This window comes from Desmodus rotundus, chromosome 3 (assembly GCF_022682495.2).
Source record: "Desmodus rotundus isolate HL8 chromosome 3, HLdesRot8A.1, whole genome shotgun sequence".
NCBI classification, from domain to species: Eukaryota; Metazoa; Chordata; class Mammalia; order Chiroptera; family Phyllostomidae; genus Desmodus; species Desmodus rotundus.
Window position 1 is genome coordinate 464,856 of NC_071389.1, and position 21,379 is coordinate 486,234.

The window sequence follows — 21,379 nt, forward strand, 5'->3', positions numbered from 1 at the left end:
TGCCGGGCCGACGAGAGTGCTACACGTTCCGGGGGACACAACCTTGGATCCCGTGTCTAAAAGACTTATTCATACATCGAGGTGGAATGCCATGCAGGTCATGTCTCGTAAAAACGGTGAACTAAATGAATAGCCACATCCCTGCATTTTTTCACAAAACGCGAGACTTCCCAGACAGGGGTAAAACTGGAATCCAGGTTTCCTGGACACACAAAGGAGTCACTGCCTGCCACCTGCATGGCGACACAGTGACAAACTAGAGCAGCCTCCTGGGCCAGTGCCGTGTCCAGCCGTGACCCCTGCAGCTCCCACTTGCCCTGTGTTCTGAGTTTTCAGAGAAGCCCGGGCAGTTTTGCAGGGAAGGGCCTCTGCAGCTCCTACCTTGTTGGTGGTGTAGCTGTCCCAGATGATGAGCTTCCCGTCCTGGGAGGCACTCACGAGGAGCCTGCGGAAAGACAAGGCGGCCTGTCAGAGCCACAGCAGCTCGGCCGCCCCAGGCTGCAGCCCTGACTCGGTGTCAGGGACCCCCGGGTCTACACACGGCATTTGCTGGAGACCAAGCACACGTGTCTATGAGCCAGAAGTTCTCGTCACCAGGCCAACTCTGAGAGCACGGAGGAGACACTCCACAGAGAAAAGCTCAGGCTCGGGAGCGCGGCGTCTCAGCCAGACCAGGCCGCCAAGGCGCACCCGTGCATGGCGCAGACAGAACCGGTCGGAGGCAGAGAATATGTGTCGCACACTTCCTGTTCTGCTCTGATGGGAGGCTGGATGGGAGGAAACACGAGCCCCAGACGTTCCAAACACAGGCGGCACTTCTGACACACCCAGAGCCTCCCAGCCTCCCAGAGACACGAAGGAGGCGTCCCACCCGTCTGCTGGCCGGGTGTCGACCGACCACAGTGGCTGCACAGGCCCTCAGGAGAAATGACCAGCAGCCGGGAAGTGTTTTCTACCTTCCCGCTCCGGCAGGTGTGCCGGGTGTGGGTCTGCGTGGGGAGAAGGTGCTCTGCCGGGCTTTGCGGCGAGACCACGGGGTGGCGCCACAAGACTTCCACACCAGAGCCAGCGAGGGGCCCCCGTCCCCGGGGCGCAGCCGGGGGAGAGCTGTGTACGTGACGGGGGCAGGCCGCATGCACCGTCCTGCCCACGTATGCATCAGTGCGGTGAATAGTGACAGTTTTGATTTTAAAGATTTTATCAAAACACACAGGTTTCAGCCGTTTTAGCCACAAGCATACCTGGCTTCTTAAACTGATCGAAACCTGGAAAAACTCAAGCCAGTCTGATGATCTGGACACTTTCCATCAAAACACACATCGGGCACACCCAGCACGGACTCCCCTTACCGGGGGTCAGCAATGGGCTCAGGAAGGATCGAGGACGCCCAGCGCTGTGTGACAAAACTCACTGCAGAGCTGGCCCCAGTGCCAGTGTCCGTCAGACACACTTCCTTCAAGCAAATCCCTGCCTCCTCTCAGCTCAGCCTCACACCTGTCGGCACCTAACGACTTCTGTGAAACACGGCAGGGCCTCCTCTGCTGCCTGCCTCTCTGGCCCAGACACGCCCTCTGGCAAGGTCACCTCCAGGAAGGGCTCCTGCCCAGAGCTTAGACTCTGCTGACGCGCACGCAGGAGTCAGAGGGACACTAATGCCCTCTGAGCTGATCCTCGGAGATGAGAAGAGATTCACGCCTCGTGACCCCGGGGGATAACCACTGGAGACGGGCTCCCCTGCCTTCCAGAACCTTCCGCCAAGCATCAGACAGTCACCGGAGGCACCACCCACCCCAGTGCAGAGGCACAGGACCCAGGAAGGAAGGGCCTGGACACTGAACAGACGCCAGGGGGTGGGGGGCTGCCTCCCAGGGCCTCAGGCGTGTCCCTACGAGGACAGCGGCTCCTGAGCCTCGGTGGGCTAGTGGGGTCTCACTCTGGGTCACGACAAGACTTCAGCAGACTTTAGGAAGTGGAGAAAGGGTTGAGCAGTCACCAGGTCACTGAGAGACTCTGAAATGTTACAAAAAGCTGGACTTAAATATAAATGACTCCATTAGATTGGTGAACACATCAAGACTGCAGAGAAACACCTGCCACCACACGGACACGCATGAGCCCTTCCCGGGGGCCTCTCCGCAGCTGCGAGAGCCAAATGGCCGCTGGCACCTGAGTCCGTGAGCGTCCATGAGCCACAGACAGGGCAGACTGAGCTCATGCCCGCCAGCGTCAGGGAGAGTCCCCTGCCACGGCCTCCATGCAGGCGGGAGACAAGAAGGTGACGTGAGGGGCATGGAGCCCGAGGCTCTGCTGGCCCCGCTTGGGGTGACCCTGAACTGGGGGTGCTGCACACCCTGCCCCTCCTCCCACCCCCAGGACAACTGACTGAGCCAGCAGGCCGTGGTAAGGCCTCGCAAGAGGGCATCAGTAGCCTGGCGGGTCGGGGTGGACCCCGCCCGTCTCCACCTCACCTGAGCGCCTCCTGCCTCAAGCCCGCTGCTCTGATCGCACACCTACCTTCCCACCAGGAACACAGCTGCCTGCACCCGGCCTGCAGCCCCCAGTCACCCGGCAGGGCTCGGTGACACAGGGCCTCATCAAGAAGTCTGCGCGACTCCCCAGGGGCCGAGGCCCGAGGGCCGGCTCCAAGGACCAGCTCCAAGGACCTGCTGGGGACATGGCCTGGCCACAGATGCCCAGCCAGGGCACCGACATGCCCTCAGGTGGAGGGAGAGCCGAGCAGTCGTGGACTGTCTGGTGGTCAGCTCCTCTCCGTGCCGCACTTCCCCATATGCAATGCACACCCACAGGTCTGTGCACACTGCACACGGGACGGTGTGAGATGCCCTCACAAGTTTTGGCACGAAAGTGTACATTATACACGACAAGACACAGAACCTCTAAGATGGGTTGATTGACAAGGGCATTTTCTTTCTGGGCTCTTCCTGGCCACAGCCCTCACCAGCGTGGCAGCAGCTCTGGTCCGCACTGGAGCCGGCACGGACACGGCACAGAGCCAGAGACAGGGTCTTGCGTTCTCGAGCTGCTCACACTCAAGAGCAGCCAGTTTCATCCACAGAGAGAAACCCAGGCTGTAAAGTCCTCCGACAGTCAGGTACCAGCACAACGCCACGGGGAGGCAGGCGTGCGAGGAACCCGCTGGGTGTCCGGGGGACGAGTCCTAGCCCTTGTTCAGTGGTCTGGGGCAATGGTGGCCTCGACAGAAAGGAGAGGACTGACCATGGAAGGGACATGGAGGGTGATGGCAACGAGCCACCGGATGAGGCCAGAGGACAGGGTGGTTGAACCAGGGACAGGTCCAGGAGAGAGACAGTGAGCGCATTATGGGGTTTCCCCAACCAGACGGCGGGCCAGGCAGCCGCTGAGACGCGCATTCCTGCACTGGACGCGGCTCCAGGGAGGCGGCCAGTGACACGCCCTGGCACAGGCCACTGCTCTGATGCTCAGCCCATTCAACCCTCCCAACCTGTGCCGGGGCCTGAAGCCTTGAGCCCCAGCTGAGGAGCCCCGAGAAGCCCTGGCACTGCGGGGTCGGGACCCTGCTCACGGCCACACAGGCCCTGGGAGAAGAAAGGGGAGGGGAGGAAAGGGCAGAGCTGACAAGGACTGACGAGGGTCGGGCAGAAAGGGGCCAGGGCCAGTGGGGACACAGATGGGGAGTGTGCAGCTGTGGCCCACATCTGCCCTGCCTGGACGTCCAACCAATGCTCTCACTCTTGTTTACAGACCACAGCGAATGCACTCAGGAGAGGGTCCCCTGGGAAGCCAGAACCCTCGACGGCCTCAGGCACGACTTCCTGTGCCAGTACACACCTGGAATCCGTGCCCCAGTGCATGGCGTAGATTTTGGCCAAGTGCCCCCGCAGTGTTCTCCGGGTGCGCATCTGGATCCGCCCCACAGGGTCGATGTTGTTTGTGATCTGGAAGACAAACGTCCCCGCAGGTCACCCTTCTGTGGTAGAATCATCTCCCGGTGGTCTCAGCTCTGCCGCTCCCACCACTGAGCCAGCCCGGCCCCGCCATCATGACCACTCCCCACGGGGAGCTCCCCAGCTTACAGGGCCCCTGTCTTCAGGCCGTGGTGCCCACAGAAGCACGGGTCCCTCCACCTCCCCCCCTCGACGGGCACCGTGCTGGCCACTGGGACCCTCCCTCCTTGCTCTCCTACGCTTCACCCCTGCCCACCAGCCTGGCTGCTGCCACCTCCTGAGTCACAGGAGGCCCGTGCGTCCATGCTGACCCAGCCGCCAGCTCCCGTCTACTCCACATCAGAGCTGCTGCGGGACAAACACGCACGTGCCCACCGGACCCGCCCCGAAATCACGGACGGGTTTGGGGCAGACAAACGGAACAGCTGCATTGGAACGGCGGGTGCAGAACACTGCAGTTGGAAGCGTGTCTCAGCCTTCACACCGGGCGCCCCGCGCAGCAGTGTTCCTCTGACTTCCTGTGTCAGCCCAGCTAGCGTGCGTCTCACAAAGTGTTAGGACACGGTAGAAAACTAATCCTTGGCAGAAGTGAAGTTTTTCTTCCGCGTTCCCGGGGGAGGCTTTGGACACCAGCTGTGTTTGAACAGGGGATGTGCACAGCTCCCACACACACGACGCAGCAGCACCGAGCACACCGACACTTCCTGTGGAGCCAAAGCTCCCCTCCCAGAGCACTCCCCCACCCCCGCGGCCACCAGGCCCTCACTTCCCTACGCCCCTCGAGTCCCTGGCCACCACTGACCCACTTCCAGTGCCCGGGGACTCCCTGTGGGCCCCATGGCCCCCCGGCGCATTTCTGTGGCTCGCCGGTGCTGCACAGAGTGGCCGGGCGGCCCGGCTCTGCTCCGCCGTGCGTGTTTACCACCACCTGTCTACTGTCGTCCACTCACGGACCCCGGGCTGTCACTGTCACCGCCGCCCGGCGACGGGGAGAAGAGCTACTAAGGGCCTGTGTGCACAGAGGCGACCGGGCACCAGGGCTCAGCCCTCCTGGCTGTGTGGCTGGGAGTGAACTGCTGGTTGTCACGTAGGGTTAACTCTGAGCATCTGCCGAGTGAAACTCTGGGGACAAAGCTCTGCGGCAGAGCCCCGGCCAGGCAGCTCTGGGGGCTAGAGCGCCGTGCTGTTACGCCTCGCCTGTGAGCTCGACCCCCGGTCAGGGCACAGACAAGAACCAGCCAGTGTGCTGGTGAGTGGACACCGCACCCGTGTGTCCCTCTCAGACAAAAGCTTCTGCCTTCTGCTGAAGGAGAGGACCCCCAAAACGCCCGACTATAAGGCTGAGGCGTTGTATCACCACAGCAAGAGCCTATTTAAAGCTGGAGAGACCGTTATCTCTCACCCTACAAACACGGCTCCCCATGCCAGCAGCAGCGGCTTCAGAGGGAAGCACCCAGCCCCAGCTCCCGTCCTTGCTGGGCAGCACACGAGGGGCAGCGCCCGGCCCTGGGCCCCGTGCTCACCTGGGACAACGTTGCATCTGCACAGGCTTTCCGGGCATCCTGGGGAGAAAGCAGCAAAGGGGCTCCGTCAAGTCTCAGGTGCATCCAGTCCCACGTCCTTGCCCCACAGTCCCTGAGAGCGTCCAAGCACTGCCGGGGCCAGAGCAGAAGGCGGGCAACAGAGAGCACCCCTGCCCTGCCCTGCCCTGCCCTGCCCCACAACGGTGCGGGCCCAGGTGGGGACGTCCAGGCGAACCTCAGCCTGCGCCCAGCCCACACTCACCACATGGATTAGGGACCCAGCGCGCTCCAGGCTGCAGACCACGGCGCCCCATCAGCACATCCCAGGGGCCACAGAGGCTGAGGCCATCCTGGGGGACATCCTGGAAGCCAGGTGGCACCAGAGAACCCCAGAACCGGGAGCTGCCTGCTGCCCTGCCTGCCCAGGCCCTGCAGCCACCCAGACCCACACACCCACCTCCCCGTCGGCCTAGCGGCTCAGGAGCTCTTCTGGGCTGGGTCAGCTAAGTACCATCTTCACACCAAACCCACAGTGTTCAACCCACAGGAAAGGGCAAAGGGCCTGGCATCACTAGCTGGCATTACCTGCTCCCTGTGTTCTTGTCTAGGAGATGCCCTGGCGACACAGGTTAAGAACTACAACGGGATGTACCAAAGCGAATTAAAATGCTTCACTGTCCCTAAGTGATCAAAATTACTAGGAAATTAAATTCTGAAATCTCCAATAAACGTGCATACTTCACAAACAGCCATGTATGAGGAAGGAAAGTGAAACAACAGTTTTAAAAGGGTGGAAACGTGACTTCCCAGGAAAAGGGTGAGCACACCCCACAGGGAGGTTGTTTCTGTCAGGGGGCACCTCACGGGCCGCTTTCACAGTGGCAGGCGGCTTCCCCGCGTGTCCCTGCACTGAGCTGGGGCACACGCCTCCCTCTCATGGGCACTATTCCGGGAAGCTAGTGGGAATGCTCGCCAACGAGAACATGGAAACAGATCCGAGACATTGTTATCGTAAACGCTCCGAAGACCTAGGTTCCAGCTCCCCACTTAACTGACGCTGTGCAGTCAGCCACGCAGTGGGGACACGGGCGCTCCTGGGCCACCCGGGGCTGAGGGCGAGCAGCACGGGGCAGGGAGACCCGAGCCTCGGGCCTCTCTGCAGTGAGTTCTGCCCGTCAGATACGGAGCTTGAGACTGTTGTCCGCACACCTTTCTTGTGGATGCGCCTGTGGCTTTTAGTTTTAAGAAAAAACCAAGAATTCTTCAGATGGAAAAAACAAAGCATGGGGCTTAAGCCACTTCACCCTGACCAGTGCCCCCAAGTTAAAGCAGGGTCCACCCCCCGCCCCCCGCCCCTGCCCCAAGAAGAGGGGTGTGCAGACTCAGCACAGGCAGCCCCCGCCCCGGCTGCAGGCTGGCAGGCCAGGGCGCAGCACATGCTCCACGAGGGCCCACCCCTGCAGCCGCTGGCCAAACCCAGTGTCTTTTCGTCTCACCCCCGGCCAAATGGGCCGGCGCGGCGCCGCCCAGTGTGCACAGTACCCACTGCAGACACTGCGCAGTTTGCGATGACAGGTGTCACTGCAGGTGACAGTTCCCCTCTTCTGGCCCCTGAAATCGGGGACTGCGTCTAAACCCTTAGCCTGTCGGCCTCACCCCTCCACTCCGCCCCACAGCGAGTGCCACTCTCAGACACGGACAGGCCTGCTCTCTCCCTGACATCCCCACCTGGGCCCGTGTGGCACTTTTGGTCATCATCCCCCCTTCCCCCCCCCCCCCCCCCGCACACTTCCTCAAACACAGTGGGGAGCAGGCGAGACCATCCTCCAGTGTCTCGCAACTTCAGAACACCACCCAGGAAGACAGCGGCCCCTGCACCCGGCCACCGTGTCTCGTTCATGGCGCCCTCGTTCCTTACGAAGCCTGGTCCCTTGGGCAACCAGGAAGAAGAGGTGTTCCTGCCCCTGTAAAAGAAAGCCCTCTTCCTCCCGTGGCATATGGGACGCCCCCAGCCTTTGCTGTCCCTGCGCTGAGCAGACACCAGCTGGCTCTACCTTCAGAGACAGAGCCCAGGCGGAGGGTGCAGGCCGGCAGCCCCGCCGTCCCCGCTGGGGGCCGGGAGCCATGGCGCATCCAAACAGGGCCGTGCCAACCAGCGTACAACACAGAGTTCTCGAGACTTACTGTAAGAGGAAGACGAAAAGCAGGGAAATGTTCACCACATGCGAAATGGTCTGGGTATGCTGATTTAGATACAGCTCGTTAGAAACTAATTCCACCTGTTCCTTTTCATGTTGGTGAATCCCACAGGCGGCCCACATGGCAGCCCTGTTCCCTGGGGAGGACTGGCGGCACCCCACCAGGTCGTAGGGCGGGTCTAAAAAAGGGAGCCGGCACCACGCCAACGTTCAGCCCTTGTTTTTCAAGGTCTTCGAAAGACAGAGATCTTCCACCTAAGCCACACAAACTTTATTTACCTTAAAACCTACCTGAATTCAGTACATGTGAACTTAGAGTGGTTAGAAAACCTAAATTCTGGTTTCTGTACTTCTGAGGGGAGAGAGACCTTTCGTACTGTACAAGTCTGATCAGACCAAGTTAGAAGCACTAGGTCGCCCGTTTTATTTTCTAGATTTTATTTATTTTTAGTGAGGCGGGGAAGGGAGGGAGAAAGGGAGGGAGAGACAGATCCATGTGTGGCTGCCTCTCGTGCGCGCCCTACTGGGGACCTGGCCCACAACCCAGGCCTGTGCCCTGACTGGGAATCAAACCTGTGACCCTTTGGTTCACAGGCTGGCACTCAATCCACTGAGCCACACCAGCCTGGTGCCCTTGTTTTTATTGAGCTGCAGCAGACCTTTTAAATGGTAAGACCTGAAACTCTCACAGCTAAAGGACATTTTCTGTTTCCCCTGTGGCCGATCTCAGTCCCATTACCTGTCCTCAAGTTCATGAAAAAGTTGGCTGAAATAATGCTGATGCCTCTTTCTGCAGCTACCACCAGGCTTTCGAATGTAACCCGTCATTTAAGAGAAGGTAATGGGGGCTGGGTGCAGGGGCAAAGGGGGCATAAACAATAAAACACTGAAAGATAAAATAAAAAAGAAGAGGAGAAGGCAGTAACGAGCCACCACCATTACAGCGACCCTAGGAAGGAGCGGGACCTGTGTTGGGCGGAGGGGTGATGAGGGGGGTGGCCTGGGGAGGACCTGGAGGAGCCGAAGCAGCCGGGAGCAGGGATGGACCCTCATCACGGACGGAAGGATAGAAGTCAATCTTAGCAAGGCAAGGAGGCGCCCTCTCTGGCAAGCCCACCTCTTTTCCTTTTCCTCCTCCCATCCCAGTCTGAGAACAGAAACGCCTGTTCGCAGTAAACGTTTCTCTGGAAACTGTTCAAAAGCACCGTCTTACAGCCCCGGCTGGCTTGGCTCAGTGGGTGGGGCCACGTCCCCAAAAGGTCGCCATTCCACTCCCGGTCGGGCCACAAGCCTGGGTTGTGGGTTCCAGTGCATATGAGAAGCATTCAGGTCTCTCTCCCTTTCTTTCTCCTTCCCTTCCCCTCTCTCTAAAACTAAGGTAAAATCTTTAAAACATTTCTCTTTAAGGCACTGCCTTACAAAACTGGAGGACAACAGAAGTAACTCCTTGTAAACCCACTGCTCCTCCCCTGGGAGAACTTCCTGGGTTGTGCAGTGCGTCCTGGGTCAGGGCACAGGCAAGAATCAGCCAATGAGAGCGTAACTGAGAAGAACAAATGGATGTCTGTCTTTCTCTGCCCCTCCCTCCTGCTCCATCTCTCGAATCAATCGATTAAAAAGAAAAAAGAGCCCTGGGCTCTGCAATGTAATGTTCCACATCAGTGACGGAGCCGAGCGTGTCAGAACTCACGAACGTAGCTCCCTGCATGGGCAGCTGACTCGCACGTGCTTGTTTTTATCTCCAACTGATGCGTCTGCTCCAACTCGAAGAACCTTCCACAAGGAACACGTCTTTTCAAAACCAGAAACAAAGCAGGCGCTCCTGAAATACCTTTTACTGCTGTTGTTCACACCCTCATTTTCAAGCCAGTTTCCTGCACTCAACAGTCACAGAGGAGGGAGACAGACAGCACGCTCCACAGTGGCCAGAAGGACGTCTCAGAGCCAACGCCACAGTTAAAGCTGCGCACGCTCTGGCCGCACCGCTCCTCGGGTCAGAGCCTCGTCCTGGCCTGCCCACGTCTCAGGCTCGATCCCCGGTCGGGGCGCACACAAGAGCTGACCGATGGAGCGGAGGTAAGTGGAGCAAGTGGATGTGTGTGTCTCTCAACAGTAAGTATAAGAAAAGAAGGGAAGAAAGGAAAGGAAGATGTTTTGTAAATGGTGTGAGAACACTGTCACACAGGCAAATAGCGGGACACTGGCACAAACCCTGAGAGCACTGGGCCCGGCCCGGTGAGACTCGCTCTCGGCCCCCAACCCCGCACCTCTGCCCTGCAGCTCAGGTCCCCCAAACCAGGTCGCACGTGACCTGGAATGCAGGCGCCGGGGGAGCAGACGCACGCGCTACGTACCCTGATCTGGTTTTTCAGCTGCTCGGCTTCCTGCCGCAGCTGGTCGAGCTCACTCATCTTCGGGCCTCAGGTGCTCCAGTCACCTCCGAGTCGGGTCTGAAACAGAGACACGGGCACAGCTGACACGCGGGTGCAGGCGCGACGCAGCAGGTGCGGAGGGGACACCGACATGTGGCGAGCGTGGTTTCTGTGTAAACCAGAGACGCCAACACGCACCAGAACGCACAGAATGCCCCCGGGCTGCGCTACCCAGCGCAGCTCCTGCGACTCATGAGCTCAGTGGAGTGACAGCCCCTAACAGATTACTCCCAGACGGCCGTGGCCTGACAAAGGAAAACCATTTCGAGGCATTTTTCAAGGAAGATCTGGGTCTCAGCAGAGAACCCCAGCAGCTGAGGCTGCGTGATGACGGGGTTTCCCATGGTGACCCATGCCCAGAAGCAGTGACAGAGGCCACCTGACGAGCCGGTGCTGCGCAGCCACAGTAGTGGCTGGGCCCCATGGCTGCCGGACACCAGCACACGCACAGTGGCTCTGCAGGGCTCCATGAGGTGTCCCGCCAGCCACTGGGGACCCAGCAGACAGAAGCCAGCACCGCAGCCCGGATAGGCCGGAGCTGCGAGCAGGACGCAGTGCATACCACGTGCGGTCTCAGAGGCAGTTCTGGCCCACACCACTCTTCCCTGGCGTGGGTGCTGGCAGGAAGCGCAGCTGCCGCTGCACGAGCCACACTGCAGACCTGCACCCTCATGTCCCATCGGGGACTCTCTCTCCCGTGTGCAGGTATCAACTCCACGGACGGCAATCTGCGATGTCACCACAGGAAACAAGAACAGTGTCGAGAGACCGGGAAATAATTTGAAAGTAAAAGGCCGAGGTGTCCTGTCGGGCTCGGGACCGCCTGTGCTCCCCGCCACGTGGCGCCTCCCAGCACGCCCGTGCTGGGCACTTTGTCTGCACCCTGCGCCCCCACCCCCGCCAGACCACCCTCCCAGTCTGTGAAGAGGCCTCCTCGTGCAGTCCTCCCCGCAAAGGAAGACACCTGCCCATGTCGTCCGGAGGTACAGCACTTAAACTCTCCTTTTGAGTCCACAAACAACTTCTGATCCTAATCCACACACCAAAAACGCTAAAGCGATTTTCAAGTCGAGGCCTAAACCCGAGACTCCGCGGGATCTGGGTGGAAGGAGGGCTCTCTGAGGCACCTCCGATACTAGGCGGGTGACCCCTGAGACCTTGAGCTGGAAGGCCTCCTCTCGAAGGGTGGTCTTCCTTCTGTGTCACAGAAGGTGGCGGGCGGGACGGCTACCTGTGCACCTCCACACCGAGAGGCGCCACCGTGCAGAGCGGCCTCCTGGGACGGCAGCAGCAAGGCTGAGACTCGCTGCAGCCTCTAGCCTGCCGCCACGAGCAGCAGGACGGCCGGACCCGCTCCTCGGCCAGCCGCGCGCAGCCCCGACGACCAGCACGGCCTCCCGATTGCAGCCTCTCTCGGTCAGCGCCCACAGGCGAGTCTCGGTTATGAGCTTCAAAACCCGAGTTTGCTGACTTTAAGAAAAGGATCACTCCTATTTCCACTCGCAAGAAAGACGAGTGGAAGGCCCCACTGAATCTGCACAAAGTCCGGGGAGAGGCCTACTGTCGGACGTTTGAAAGATTCTAAGTCACTCTCTCTATTCTCCACGCCAAAGGTGCATTTCCTAAAACCCAATCTGTAGATGGACGATCGCTGATAAGGGGTATGGGGCTCCAGCACACCGCCCCAGTCACTCCCACCCCCACAGGACAGCCCCATGGCCTCGGAGGGTGAGCACAGGGAGACGGAACAGCCTAAGCAGCGCAGGACCCGGGCGTCCCTGCCCGCCACAGACACCGCCCCCCACGGAATCGCTCCCTGTCCCTCGGACCCTGGCTGTCCACCAAAGCTCCTCTGGGCCCAGAGAAGGGCACATCTACGCTCAGGGGAGCGACCCTCTATCCACGGACATGAGGAAATGTCACCAGCGGCTGTCTTTGGAGAAGGACACAGGAACAGTGGGCAGCCTCTACCTTCCCGTTATCTCCTCCCTCACCTATTTCCTCCTCAAAGGAGTTAACAGCTAATCTGGGCCCTGGAACCAGGAAGTGTTCACATTTCCTCCACACTTTTTAGTGGAGGAAGGCTATGAACATTAACCTGTTGCCAGGTGAACTCTCACAGGTCACCGAGAACAGCATGAAGACAGGAGAGAAATCTGGGGAGCTGCTTCTCACACGTGAAATGCAGACGAATTTGTAATAACTGTAGCTACAAGGAAGCACACACCTAGGCACATCCTCATCAAGTTACCCCAGATTGAAGAGAAGGAGAGAATTTTAAAAACAGCATGAGAAAAAAAGAGAGTTACCTACAAAGGAGTTCCCATGAGACCATCAGCTGATTTCTCAAAAGAAACCTTGCAGGCAAGAAGGGGCTGGAAGGGAGTATTTAAAGTCATAAAAGGCAAGGACCTACATCCAAGATGACTCTATCCAGCACAGCTGTCATTTAGAATGGAAGGGCAGATAAAGTGCTTCTCAGACAAGGTCAAGTTAAAGGAGTTCACCATCACCAAGCCCTCATCATATGAAATGTTAAAGAACTTACCTAAGAAATTTGAAGAAAATCAAAAACTATGAATAGTAAAATGACAACAAACTCATAACTATTAACCACACCTAAAAACCAAAAACAAACAAAGCAAACAACTAGAACGAGAACAGAATCACAGAGACGGAGATCACAGGAGCGTGATCAGCGGGGAGGAGAGGGGGGGAAAAGGTACCGGGAATAGGAAGCATAAGTGGTAGATACAAAACAGACAGGGGGAGGTTAAGAATAGTACAGGAAACGGAGAAGCCAGAGAACTCATATGTACGACCCATGGATGTGAACTAAGGTGGGGGAGTGATGGTGGGAGGGGGGTGCAGGGCAGAGGGGAATAAAGGGGGGAAATGGGACAACTGTAATAGCAAAATCAGCAAAATATACTAAAAAAAAAAGAAAATATGGTTTCTCCTAAAAAAATTTAAGGAGTCTAACATCATCTCCCTGAGAACTGCGGGTCCCATCTTCTCTTGGCTCTCCAACACTGGTGTGCACTTTACAGAAAACCGCGAAGGTGCGTTTCCCGGTCTTACTTACGTTTACTTGCTTCAGCTCTTCTCCTCACTATCCTCAGGCCCCCAAAGCCTCTGGCAACCCCACCACCAGGCCCCGTGGCCTGGGCTCCTTCTCCCCTCCTGGGTCAAAGTCACTGCTAAGCTGCGGCCAAGCTGGCTCAGCACACTGACCGTCTAATCCACTAAGACGGGGCCTGCTGAGAGGTGCCCGTCCGTCCCCTGTGACCCACAGCTGCCCTGGCTCTGGTGTAGGACTTCTGCTTGGGAAGTGCTTTGTGCAGAAATCGAAGAAACAGGAAAGTACGCAGGTGAGGTGACCTGTGTCCACGACCGAGCATGCGCGACACCTTCCCGGGTCTGTCAGCGCACCTGTGACTTGGGCGTCTCACACGCTGGGGCTGCGGGTGGCCCCACCACTGGGGGGTGGGGGAGCACCAGCTTGGGACAGACACGTGGCCCCCACGTGTGACACACTCAGTCCCAGTGACACACTTCAAGGATGCTAATGTATCAGAAAGCAACCACCAGGTCTTGCCTGCCACCGACGGGGAACGTGACCATCAACGACCAGTCTTCACTCTGGCGTCACTGCCTGTCACAGAGGCGCCCTGTCCCTCACGGGCTGAGACGAGAGCTAACTGAGGCAGCTGGACGGCACCCACCAGCCCTTCTGTGGTCAGACGGGGACGAACACCTCCCAACAGGTGCTGTAGGCCTGTGCGAGGCCTCTACCACAGGTGGGTGGCCCGGGGCCACCTCGCCCTGGCCACACCCTTGGCCTGGTGGCTGCGCCAGGCATGCAGCAGTCACCTCTGCAACTCAGGAGGTCAGAGCCAGCCCAGGGAGCCTCCCGCATCAGGCGGGCAGGGGTTCGAGTGCCTCCTCAGCCACACAAGGCCCTGCCCTCCCCACCCGCTCATAGCTGCACTTGGGACGAGGTTGCCCGAGGACCCGAAACCAATCTCATGAGCTTCTCTGTCTTTCTTTCATTACCAAGTCCAAGTAAATCCCCCAAATTAATAGTGTGAAAATCCAAAGGGCAACAGGAAGCCTCTTCCGGACACGCAGCTCCGGCACCATGGGGAGCAACACAGGGCAGTGAGTGGAGATGCCGCTGCCGTCTGGGTGCCCCTGCTGGGGACGGTCAGCGCGCTGGCCCGCAGCCTGGCTGGCTGGAGCGGAGTCCGCACACCGACGGGCTGTGGGTTCCATCCCTGGTCCAGGCACGTGTGGGAGGCAACCGATCAATGTCTCTCTCCCTTCCTCTCTCTCTAAAATCAATTTTTAAAAAACCCTCCGGCAAGAATTAAAAAATAATAATAAAGTAATGGGTCTGGTATTTGCCTGAAAAACCCAAGAGGAGCCAGGCGAGGGCACGGACAAGGCTAGAGGGCAGCGAGGGGTGAGGCCCACGCAGTGACCGCGCCCCTTGCATGGCGGCCGGCCGCTGTGCGCGTCCCCACTTCCCACTTCCCCACAGCTGCAGAGGTGTCGCGAGACACAGGATCCTGACTCAGAATCCACGAGCAGGCACTTCAGGAGAAGCATGAAGCTGCACGTGGTGTGGGGGTTTGGTGACAGGAAGGAGCTGCTGTGCTTCTGTCTGGTTACAAACACTTCCTACTTACGAGGGAGATATTTGGGGATTTGCTTCAAGACACTCCAACTTAGGAAGAAAGGAGGAAGGAGATTTAACCAAAGTGGCAGAATTCTGTAAATATTGGAGCTGGGTGACTGCACACTATTGTTTTCACCTATATCTGAACATTCTCAATTGAGGTTTTCTTACAAACCAGTATTTCCTGGCACTGCTTTGCTACAGTACAGGCATGCGTTCAGTCGGCTATAAAGCCCTTGGTTTTGCAAGGGTGGGTGCTCAGGCGCCCACTCTGGGAAGTGGTGACATTCCTCAGGGACAACAAGGGTGCCTGCCACAGCAGCCAGCTTGTAAGGCCCTCCCCGCCGTGATGCCCAGGTCTGTCTGAGCAAAGGAATGGCTGACCTTGGACGCTCATATATCCCGATTTCAAAAGCAGTAAAAATTGCTATTAGCCCTGGTTGGTGTGGCTCAGTGGACTGAGTGCTGGCCTGTGAACCACAGGTGGCCGGTTTGACTCCCACTCAAGGAACGTGCCTGGGTTGAGGGCTGGATCCCCAGTAGGGGGCGTGCGAGAGGCAACTGAACATTGATGTTTTTCTCTCTCTTTCTCCCTCCCTTCTCCTCTGTAAAAATAAATAAACAAATGAACAAATAAGTAAATCTTTTAAAAAAATCCTTACCAGAAGACGTGCTCATTGATTTGGGTGGGGATGGGAGAGGGAGAGAAACACCGATAGGGTGCCCCCCCACGGGACCGAGTCCACAACCATGGCGAGCACCCTGACCCACGATCACACCCACACCCTTTCAGTTGACGGGACGGCGCACCCGCCCAGCAAGCCACACCACCCGGGGCCGTGTTGAGTTCTGATGGCATGGCACCACCAAGCTGCCCCCGGCAGGTCAGAGGCGGCAGAGGTCAGCAGTCAGAGAGACGGCAAGTCAACAGTCAGCAGCTCTCCCACGGCCCCCCGACAGCAGGGAGGACTCGGGGGAGCCTGCTCGGGCCGACTCCCACTGGCCCTGGCGGAGCGCGCCAGCCACCTCTCCCTCGTGGTTTGCACACGAACCTGTGTCCTCAACACCTACGGTTCTCTCAGGATTTTCCTGTCTCTCGACTTTCTGATGCAAATTCTGAACAAGAAGTCACAGCTGCCGTCACAGCCGCCACGTGGTGTCGGCTTTACAGAACGTGCACAGGAGACTTTTAGCCATTTAATGGAGGCCGCGGAATGACCTTAACTTACGGTTCAGCCCCACCTTAAGTGCACCCCCAGAGCACTGAGGCTGAGCCAAGATCCAGGTACCCTCAGGAGTAGCTTTAGCCCCTGTGCACAAAGAGCCTCACCCACGGCTTGCCCTCTGGGGGACCCCACCCACCTCCCACAGCAGGGAGGGGCAGCCTCCCTAATCTCAGTTCACTACCTTTCCATCAAAGTTTCTTATACTTTTCAAACCAGAACCAACCCCCCCAGACAGTTCACGAAGCCACCACCGGACAAACTGAAACCGTGGGGCCCTAGTGTGTCACTCCGGAAGCCCACACTGAACCCAGACGCCCCTGCCAGCGTCGCTGCCAGGCCCGTGAGTGACAGGAGACCCGGTGGGCCCATGCACCGGCTAGAAGCCAGCTTCACACCCGGAAAGCGCAGGACAGTGGTCCTGCTCCACGGAGGGGGCAGCGCACAGCTTGTCTTATGACAAAAAGGACAGCTGGGCCTGGCTGGGTGGCTCGGTCGGCTGGAGCAACTCCTGCACAGGGACAGGCTGTGGGCTCCACCCCTGGTCAGGGCGCCTACCGGAGGCAACTGATGGAGGTTTCTCTGGTGTCGACGTTTTCCTCTTGTTACTTGTTCCCCACTTCCTCTCTCTCCGAAATCAGTGAATACTCCCCGAGGAGCCAAAAAAAGGCAAAACAAGTCGCTGCTGTGAGACCCCCACCCGCCCTACAGAGATGGACTGACAGAGGAGGGGCCTGCACGGGACCGGGGTTCGGAGCTGTGCGGGCTCCTCTTCTCGGCCAGCTGCCCTCCAGCCGTTCCGCAGCATCCATTTCAACGTTCCCACAGAGCATTTCTGTCTCAGAGCGCACCGGTATTAAACCTGGCAGGAAACACGTACCACTCCAAGCTTTAAAAATTCCGAAAGTGCTGCTGCCGCCCCGGGAAGCTAACACTCGCATGTCCAACCCAAGGGCGGCACTGCCTGGAAGCCTGCGGCACAGGAAGGGCACTCGCGGCACAGGAAGGGCACTCGCGGCACAGGCCAGCCTCTGCTTCTAGCTAACTCGGCCCCACACCTGCCCTGCCTCACAGGCGACCCAGCCTCCCCAGCTCCTCCCATGGGCCCCTCGGCAGCGCCCACCCAGCCCCCCGCCACTCCCAGGCAGCCCGCCCTGACGTGCCCCTTCCAGGGGAGATGGCACCTGTGCGCGCAGATCTCCCTTTCTACCGGGGGGCTGTGAGCGCAGAGCCCTGCGTGTGGCAGGCAGCACGCCTCCTGCTGACGAGGAGTGAGGAGCAAGGTGTCTCTCGGGAGCTACGCCTGGCTCCTGTGGCAGGACTGCCCCCAGCTATCACTCCCAACATGGACTGCGCGTTCAGACAGCCTGCCCCGTGCACCTGCCCCCCACACAGGGACTGGAAGCCTGGGCTCCTACTCATCCCAGAATGTTGGTGTCTTCTGAACACGCTGCTCTCCCCAAATAGCTCTGTGGTCCTCCAGCGTCCACTCGCCTCTGCCGAGCAGCTTTGCCATGGGAACCTCGGCAGCCTGTTAGCTTCCTCATCAGGCTAATGGCTGGTTTGAGCCCAAATATCCAATTCTTCTTTAAAAAACGGCAGCACCCTTGGTTCTACACCACCAGAAACTGAGTCGGGTCCCGGGTCCCTCCATCCACGTGCTGGGCGGCCCTCTGCACGAGGACCCTGGTGCCAGGACACACGCTGTCCTCAGGGCCAGAGTCGGGAAGGGGACAGGCACTGCCTGTCTGCGGAGCCGGCTCTGGGAGTGCCTGTGAGCTCACCCCAGCCTCCTGGCCACACCCGAACAACACAGACAATGATGCACATGGACTCAGGGGCCCCTGCCGTGTGGCAGCCCCAGGTCACCACCAACCTCGGAGGCCCTGCAACTGTCGTTCGGACTGGCCCGCCTCCAGAACAAGCAGGCCAGGCCCCCAAAGCAGCGCCCGATGACAAGAACCTCGCTCCCCTGCGCACGCGTCGCTCCAGCGGGCAGGCTCTCAGCAACACTGCCATGGGAGCCAGCGCCTCAGCACAGCTCCGGCCCTGCAGTGTGAGGCCTCTCCTCTTCCAGGGGAAGCCCCCACAGCGCCCCCAGAAGCAGCTCAGGAAAGCCCTGGCTGGGGAAAGTTTCGGAGGCAGCTCCAGCCCCAGGCTCACGGCACCTGGGGCCCCTCGTCTCAGCTCCTAGACCACTCCATCCCAGTTGGCGCTGTCCAGCACAAGCCCAAAATGGAGCTCCCCAGCAGCCAGAGTAAGAGATACAAGTAAGCAAACAAACCAAACAAGTTTATTAGTTTTAAGAATTTATGTATTTAGTTCAATATACCAAAAATGGTACTTCAACACGTGACCAAAATAAAACAATTACAGACCAGGTGTTTTGCATCCGTCACAGGCAGTTTTGGAAATCTGGCGTGTACAAGGGAGGGTCCCCCCAAATGAATCACCTTCTGGAGGGCGGGCCCTTGTAGTCCAGGCTTCCCTCACTAGGAGAGTGTACTAGGGACCCACCCGTGTCAGCGCACCAGCTGGAGTTGTTGTGAGAGGCTGTGTTTGGCTTCAGTGAATGTTTTTCATAAACTCAACACATTTGCCCCTTTCAAGAGGGGTCATTTACAAGCACGCCAGCCCACACCCTGCTGAGTATTCGGCAGTTTTTGACCCAAATCAGCATGACCCCTGTGCCCCACACCCTTGATCTCCCCCAGAGGAACGTTGTTTGTTTCCCCGGATGAAAAATGTCCTCAAAGGGAAATGTTCTGCCTACGTGCAAGAGGAGAAACAAAAGCAGCAGGAGCCCTGAAAGGCATCAAAACCAACGAGTCCAACACTGTTCGGAGCGGCTGAGAAAAACCTCGGTAGGCGCGCTGCATCGGATGGAACGTGCCTTGAAGGTGACGTAAGTTTAACTGTGTAAGAACAAACACACGGTTTTTTATAAATCAACTCTGTTTTGGGGGCCTCCCCTCCTCTTTACAGCCTGACTTGGACAAACCTCATCTCAAGCACTGAGCCGCCCCCACCCCGTCACTCTGAAGGTCTTCCCAGGCTCTCACGGCAGCTTCCCTCACACGTCACCTGGCAGAGCAGCGCCCCGTCCTACCCGCTGCTGGCAAGCAGGGGTGACAGCCTGCACTCGACACTAGGTCAGCAGGTTAAGACACACCCCACCCCAGCCGCAGTGCAGGGGCAGGCTGGAGGGCACAGCCCCGTCCCCTCACGGGGGGCACGCCCCCTCTGGAGCCACAGGAAATGGCTCGGGACCCTCTCTGGCCTGCTCTCTTGCCCCCTTTTCTGCTTCAGGGCCAAGCACAGAGCCCCGCTCGTACTTGGCGACCGGTAAATCCAGCCTTGCAGCCCCCGAGGCCAGAATCAAAGCCCCACGCCCCTCACCCCAGAGCCTGGCGTCACCCATGACTGATGCTGTCCAGGACACATGCGCACCCACAGGCGGTCTGACGGGAGTGCTGGGGGCCAGAAACGGCCACCTCCACACACCCCAGGGGCTATGAGCCTCGAGTTCGGGGAGAGACTGCTCCCTGCCCTGCTGTCTGCACAGCACCGTGGAGATGGGCTGTTTTCACGTGGACACCCCGCCCACCCAAGCAGGGCCTGCTGTCTGCAGGTGGGGGTCCACAGGCAGTTGCAGCTGCCCGTCTGGGGGGAGGCCCTGCCTACCTCTCTTTCCCACCTGGCCCCCATCTTCGCTTTTTGGCGAGGGAGTGGACACAGGAACAGCGCCGACCTCACAGGCCACAGGGGGCCCCCACAGACAACCCCCACGGTCCCTGGAGTCCACCTGACCCAGAGCCACTGCGCCTGAGGAGGACTCGCTGTGTAGGCAGGAAGAGGGTGCGACCCTCCGTCCCCTGCCACACCCCCTGCCCTTTGGCAGAGATCGAGGCAGTCCTGTGACAGACTCAGCACAAGGGCAACAAGGAAGGGACAGTGAGTGAGCCCGAGTGGGCCCTCCGAGACCACCACAGTGAGGACACCGAAGGTGCCCGTCACCCCAGGCTCCTCCCTCCATGGTCTGAGGCCACCCTGTCCCCTGGCAGCGCCCCTCTGCTTTCTGCCACCCACACAAGTGGGCACTTCCTAGAACCTCGCCTACTCAGGCTCGCTCGGCACGACTGCTGGCTTGGCTTCTCCCAGCAACACACCTGGGGTGGGCCTGGGGCCCGCCGGGGGCCTGAGCCGACACTGGAAGGAACCTGGTGAGCTTGGTCTCTGCTGCGGCCACTCGGAAGGACAGCAGGCAGTGTCCAGGTGGTGTGGCGCTGCAGGTCCCTGAGGCTCAAGGTTTGGCCACCTGTTCCCAGGCTGAGGCTCCACCTCTGTGCGCCCCGCTGCCCCTGCCGTCCAAACCCCTGGCTTTTCTACGGGCCGTCGGTTCCGCATTATCGAATGCCGGCTCCTCACTCGTCCGGAGGCAGGTCGCTGCTGTGACAGGATCTACTCACCGCGCTCGCCCGTCTGGGGCTCTTGGTCCCCTGAGCAGTGTCACGGAGGAGCAGCTCTCGGTCTGAGGACGTCCCTCCCACGCACTAATGGCCTCGTGTGGGCTGCACCTCTGACGTCACGATTAGGAACCCCGTGCTCCACAGGGTCCCCACGACGTGCAAACGTCCTTCCAGAGGCCCTCAGTGTGCGGTGCACACCCCGGCCCGGCCCTGCCTCGGTTCCCGCCTTTGCGCACGATGCCCTGTCATTCGAGCACCTCATTCATTCCATTTAGTTCTGCTTTTAAGGTAAAATTACTTCAACTTATGAAGAGCTGCAGTAACAGCAGAAAGAGCCACCACCACCCCCCACTCACCCAGCCCACCCACGCGGGACAGTCTGCTCCACTGCCCTTTCCGCAGGCAGGACTTCTCGCTGGGCCTCATGGCCTTCCTTCCTCTGTGCCACCCGCTGCTCGTCCGACAGGGACTTGATTTGGAAAAAGGGCTCTCCTGCTTTCTGACGAAAGCAGCGGGAGAAACACGGGTCTCATCTGGACTCTGAACCGTAACCTCTGGGACCTTAACCTTTCCTGCTGAAAATTGGGTGGAGCCTTTGGAGAAACCACCCTTTCTGCCCTGGCTCGTGCAGCTTGGTTGGTGGGAGCATCTCTCCTGAACCAAAAGGTTGCAGGTTCAATTCCGGTCAGGGCACGTACGCAGGTACGGGTTCGATCCCAGGTCAAGGCACGTATGAGAAAGCGACCCGTCGATGTCTCTCTCCCCCCTCCCCTTTCTCCCTCTCTAGAACAGCAGTGAGAAAACATCCTCGGAGGAGGACAAATCAGAAAAAGGAAAAACACACTCTTCTCTGTACGTTTGTTCTGAAAACCAACTCTGGGCTAAAAAGCGAGATCGGCAAAACCA

The 21,379-nt window shown here is 59.0% G+C and overlaps 1 protein-coding gene across 4 annotated transcripts in view; it reads right to left on the reverse strand.

Moving 5' to 3' along the window:
• Positions 1 to 21,379, reverse strand: part of GNB1 (G protein subunit beta 1) — a 56,593-nt gene that overhangs the window by 11,999 nt on the left and 23,215 nt on the right. For 3 of the 4 annotated variants that reach the window (XM_053921595.1, XM_053921596.2, XM_053921594.2), the window contains 4 exons: positions 10,023 to 10,118; positions 5,471 to 5,509; positions 3,832 to 3,938; positions 382 to 445 (listed from right to left, as the gene is read on the reverse strand). In XM_053921595.1, the coding sequence (XP_053777570.1) occupies positions 382 to 445; positions 3,832 to 3,938; positions 5,471 to 5,509; positions 10,023 to 10,079 (267 nt within the window). In that variant the 5' untranslated portion in view covers positions 10,080 to 10,118. Of the gene's footprint in view, positions 1 to 381; positions 446 to 3,831; positions 3,939 to 5,470; positions 5,510 to 10,022; positions 10,119 to 13,185; positions 13,265 to 21,379 lie in introns of those variants that run through there. The other variant, XM_045190426.3, reaches the window with a different exon arrangement.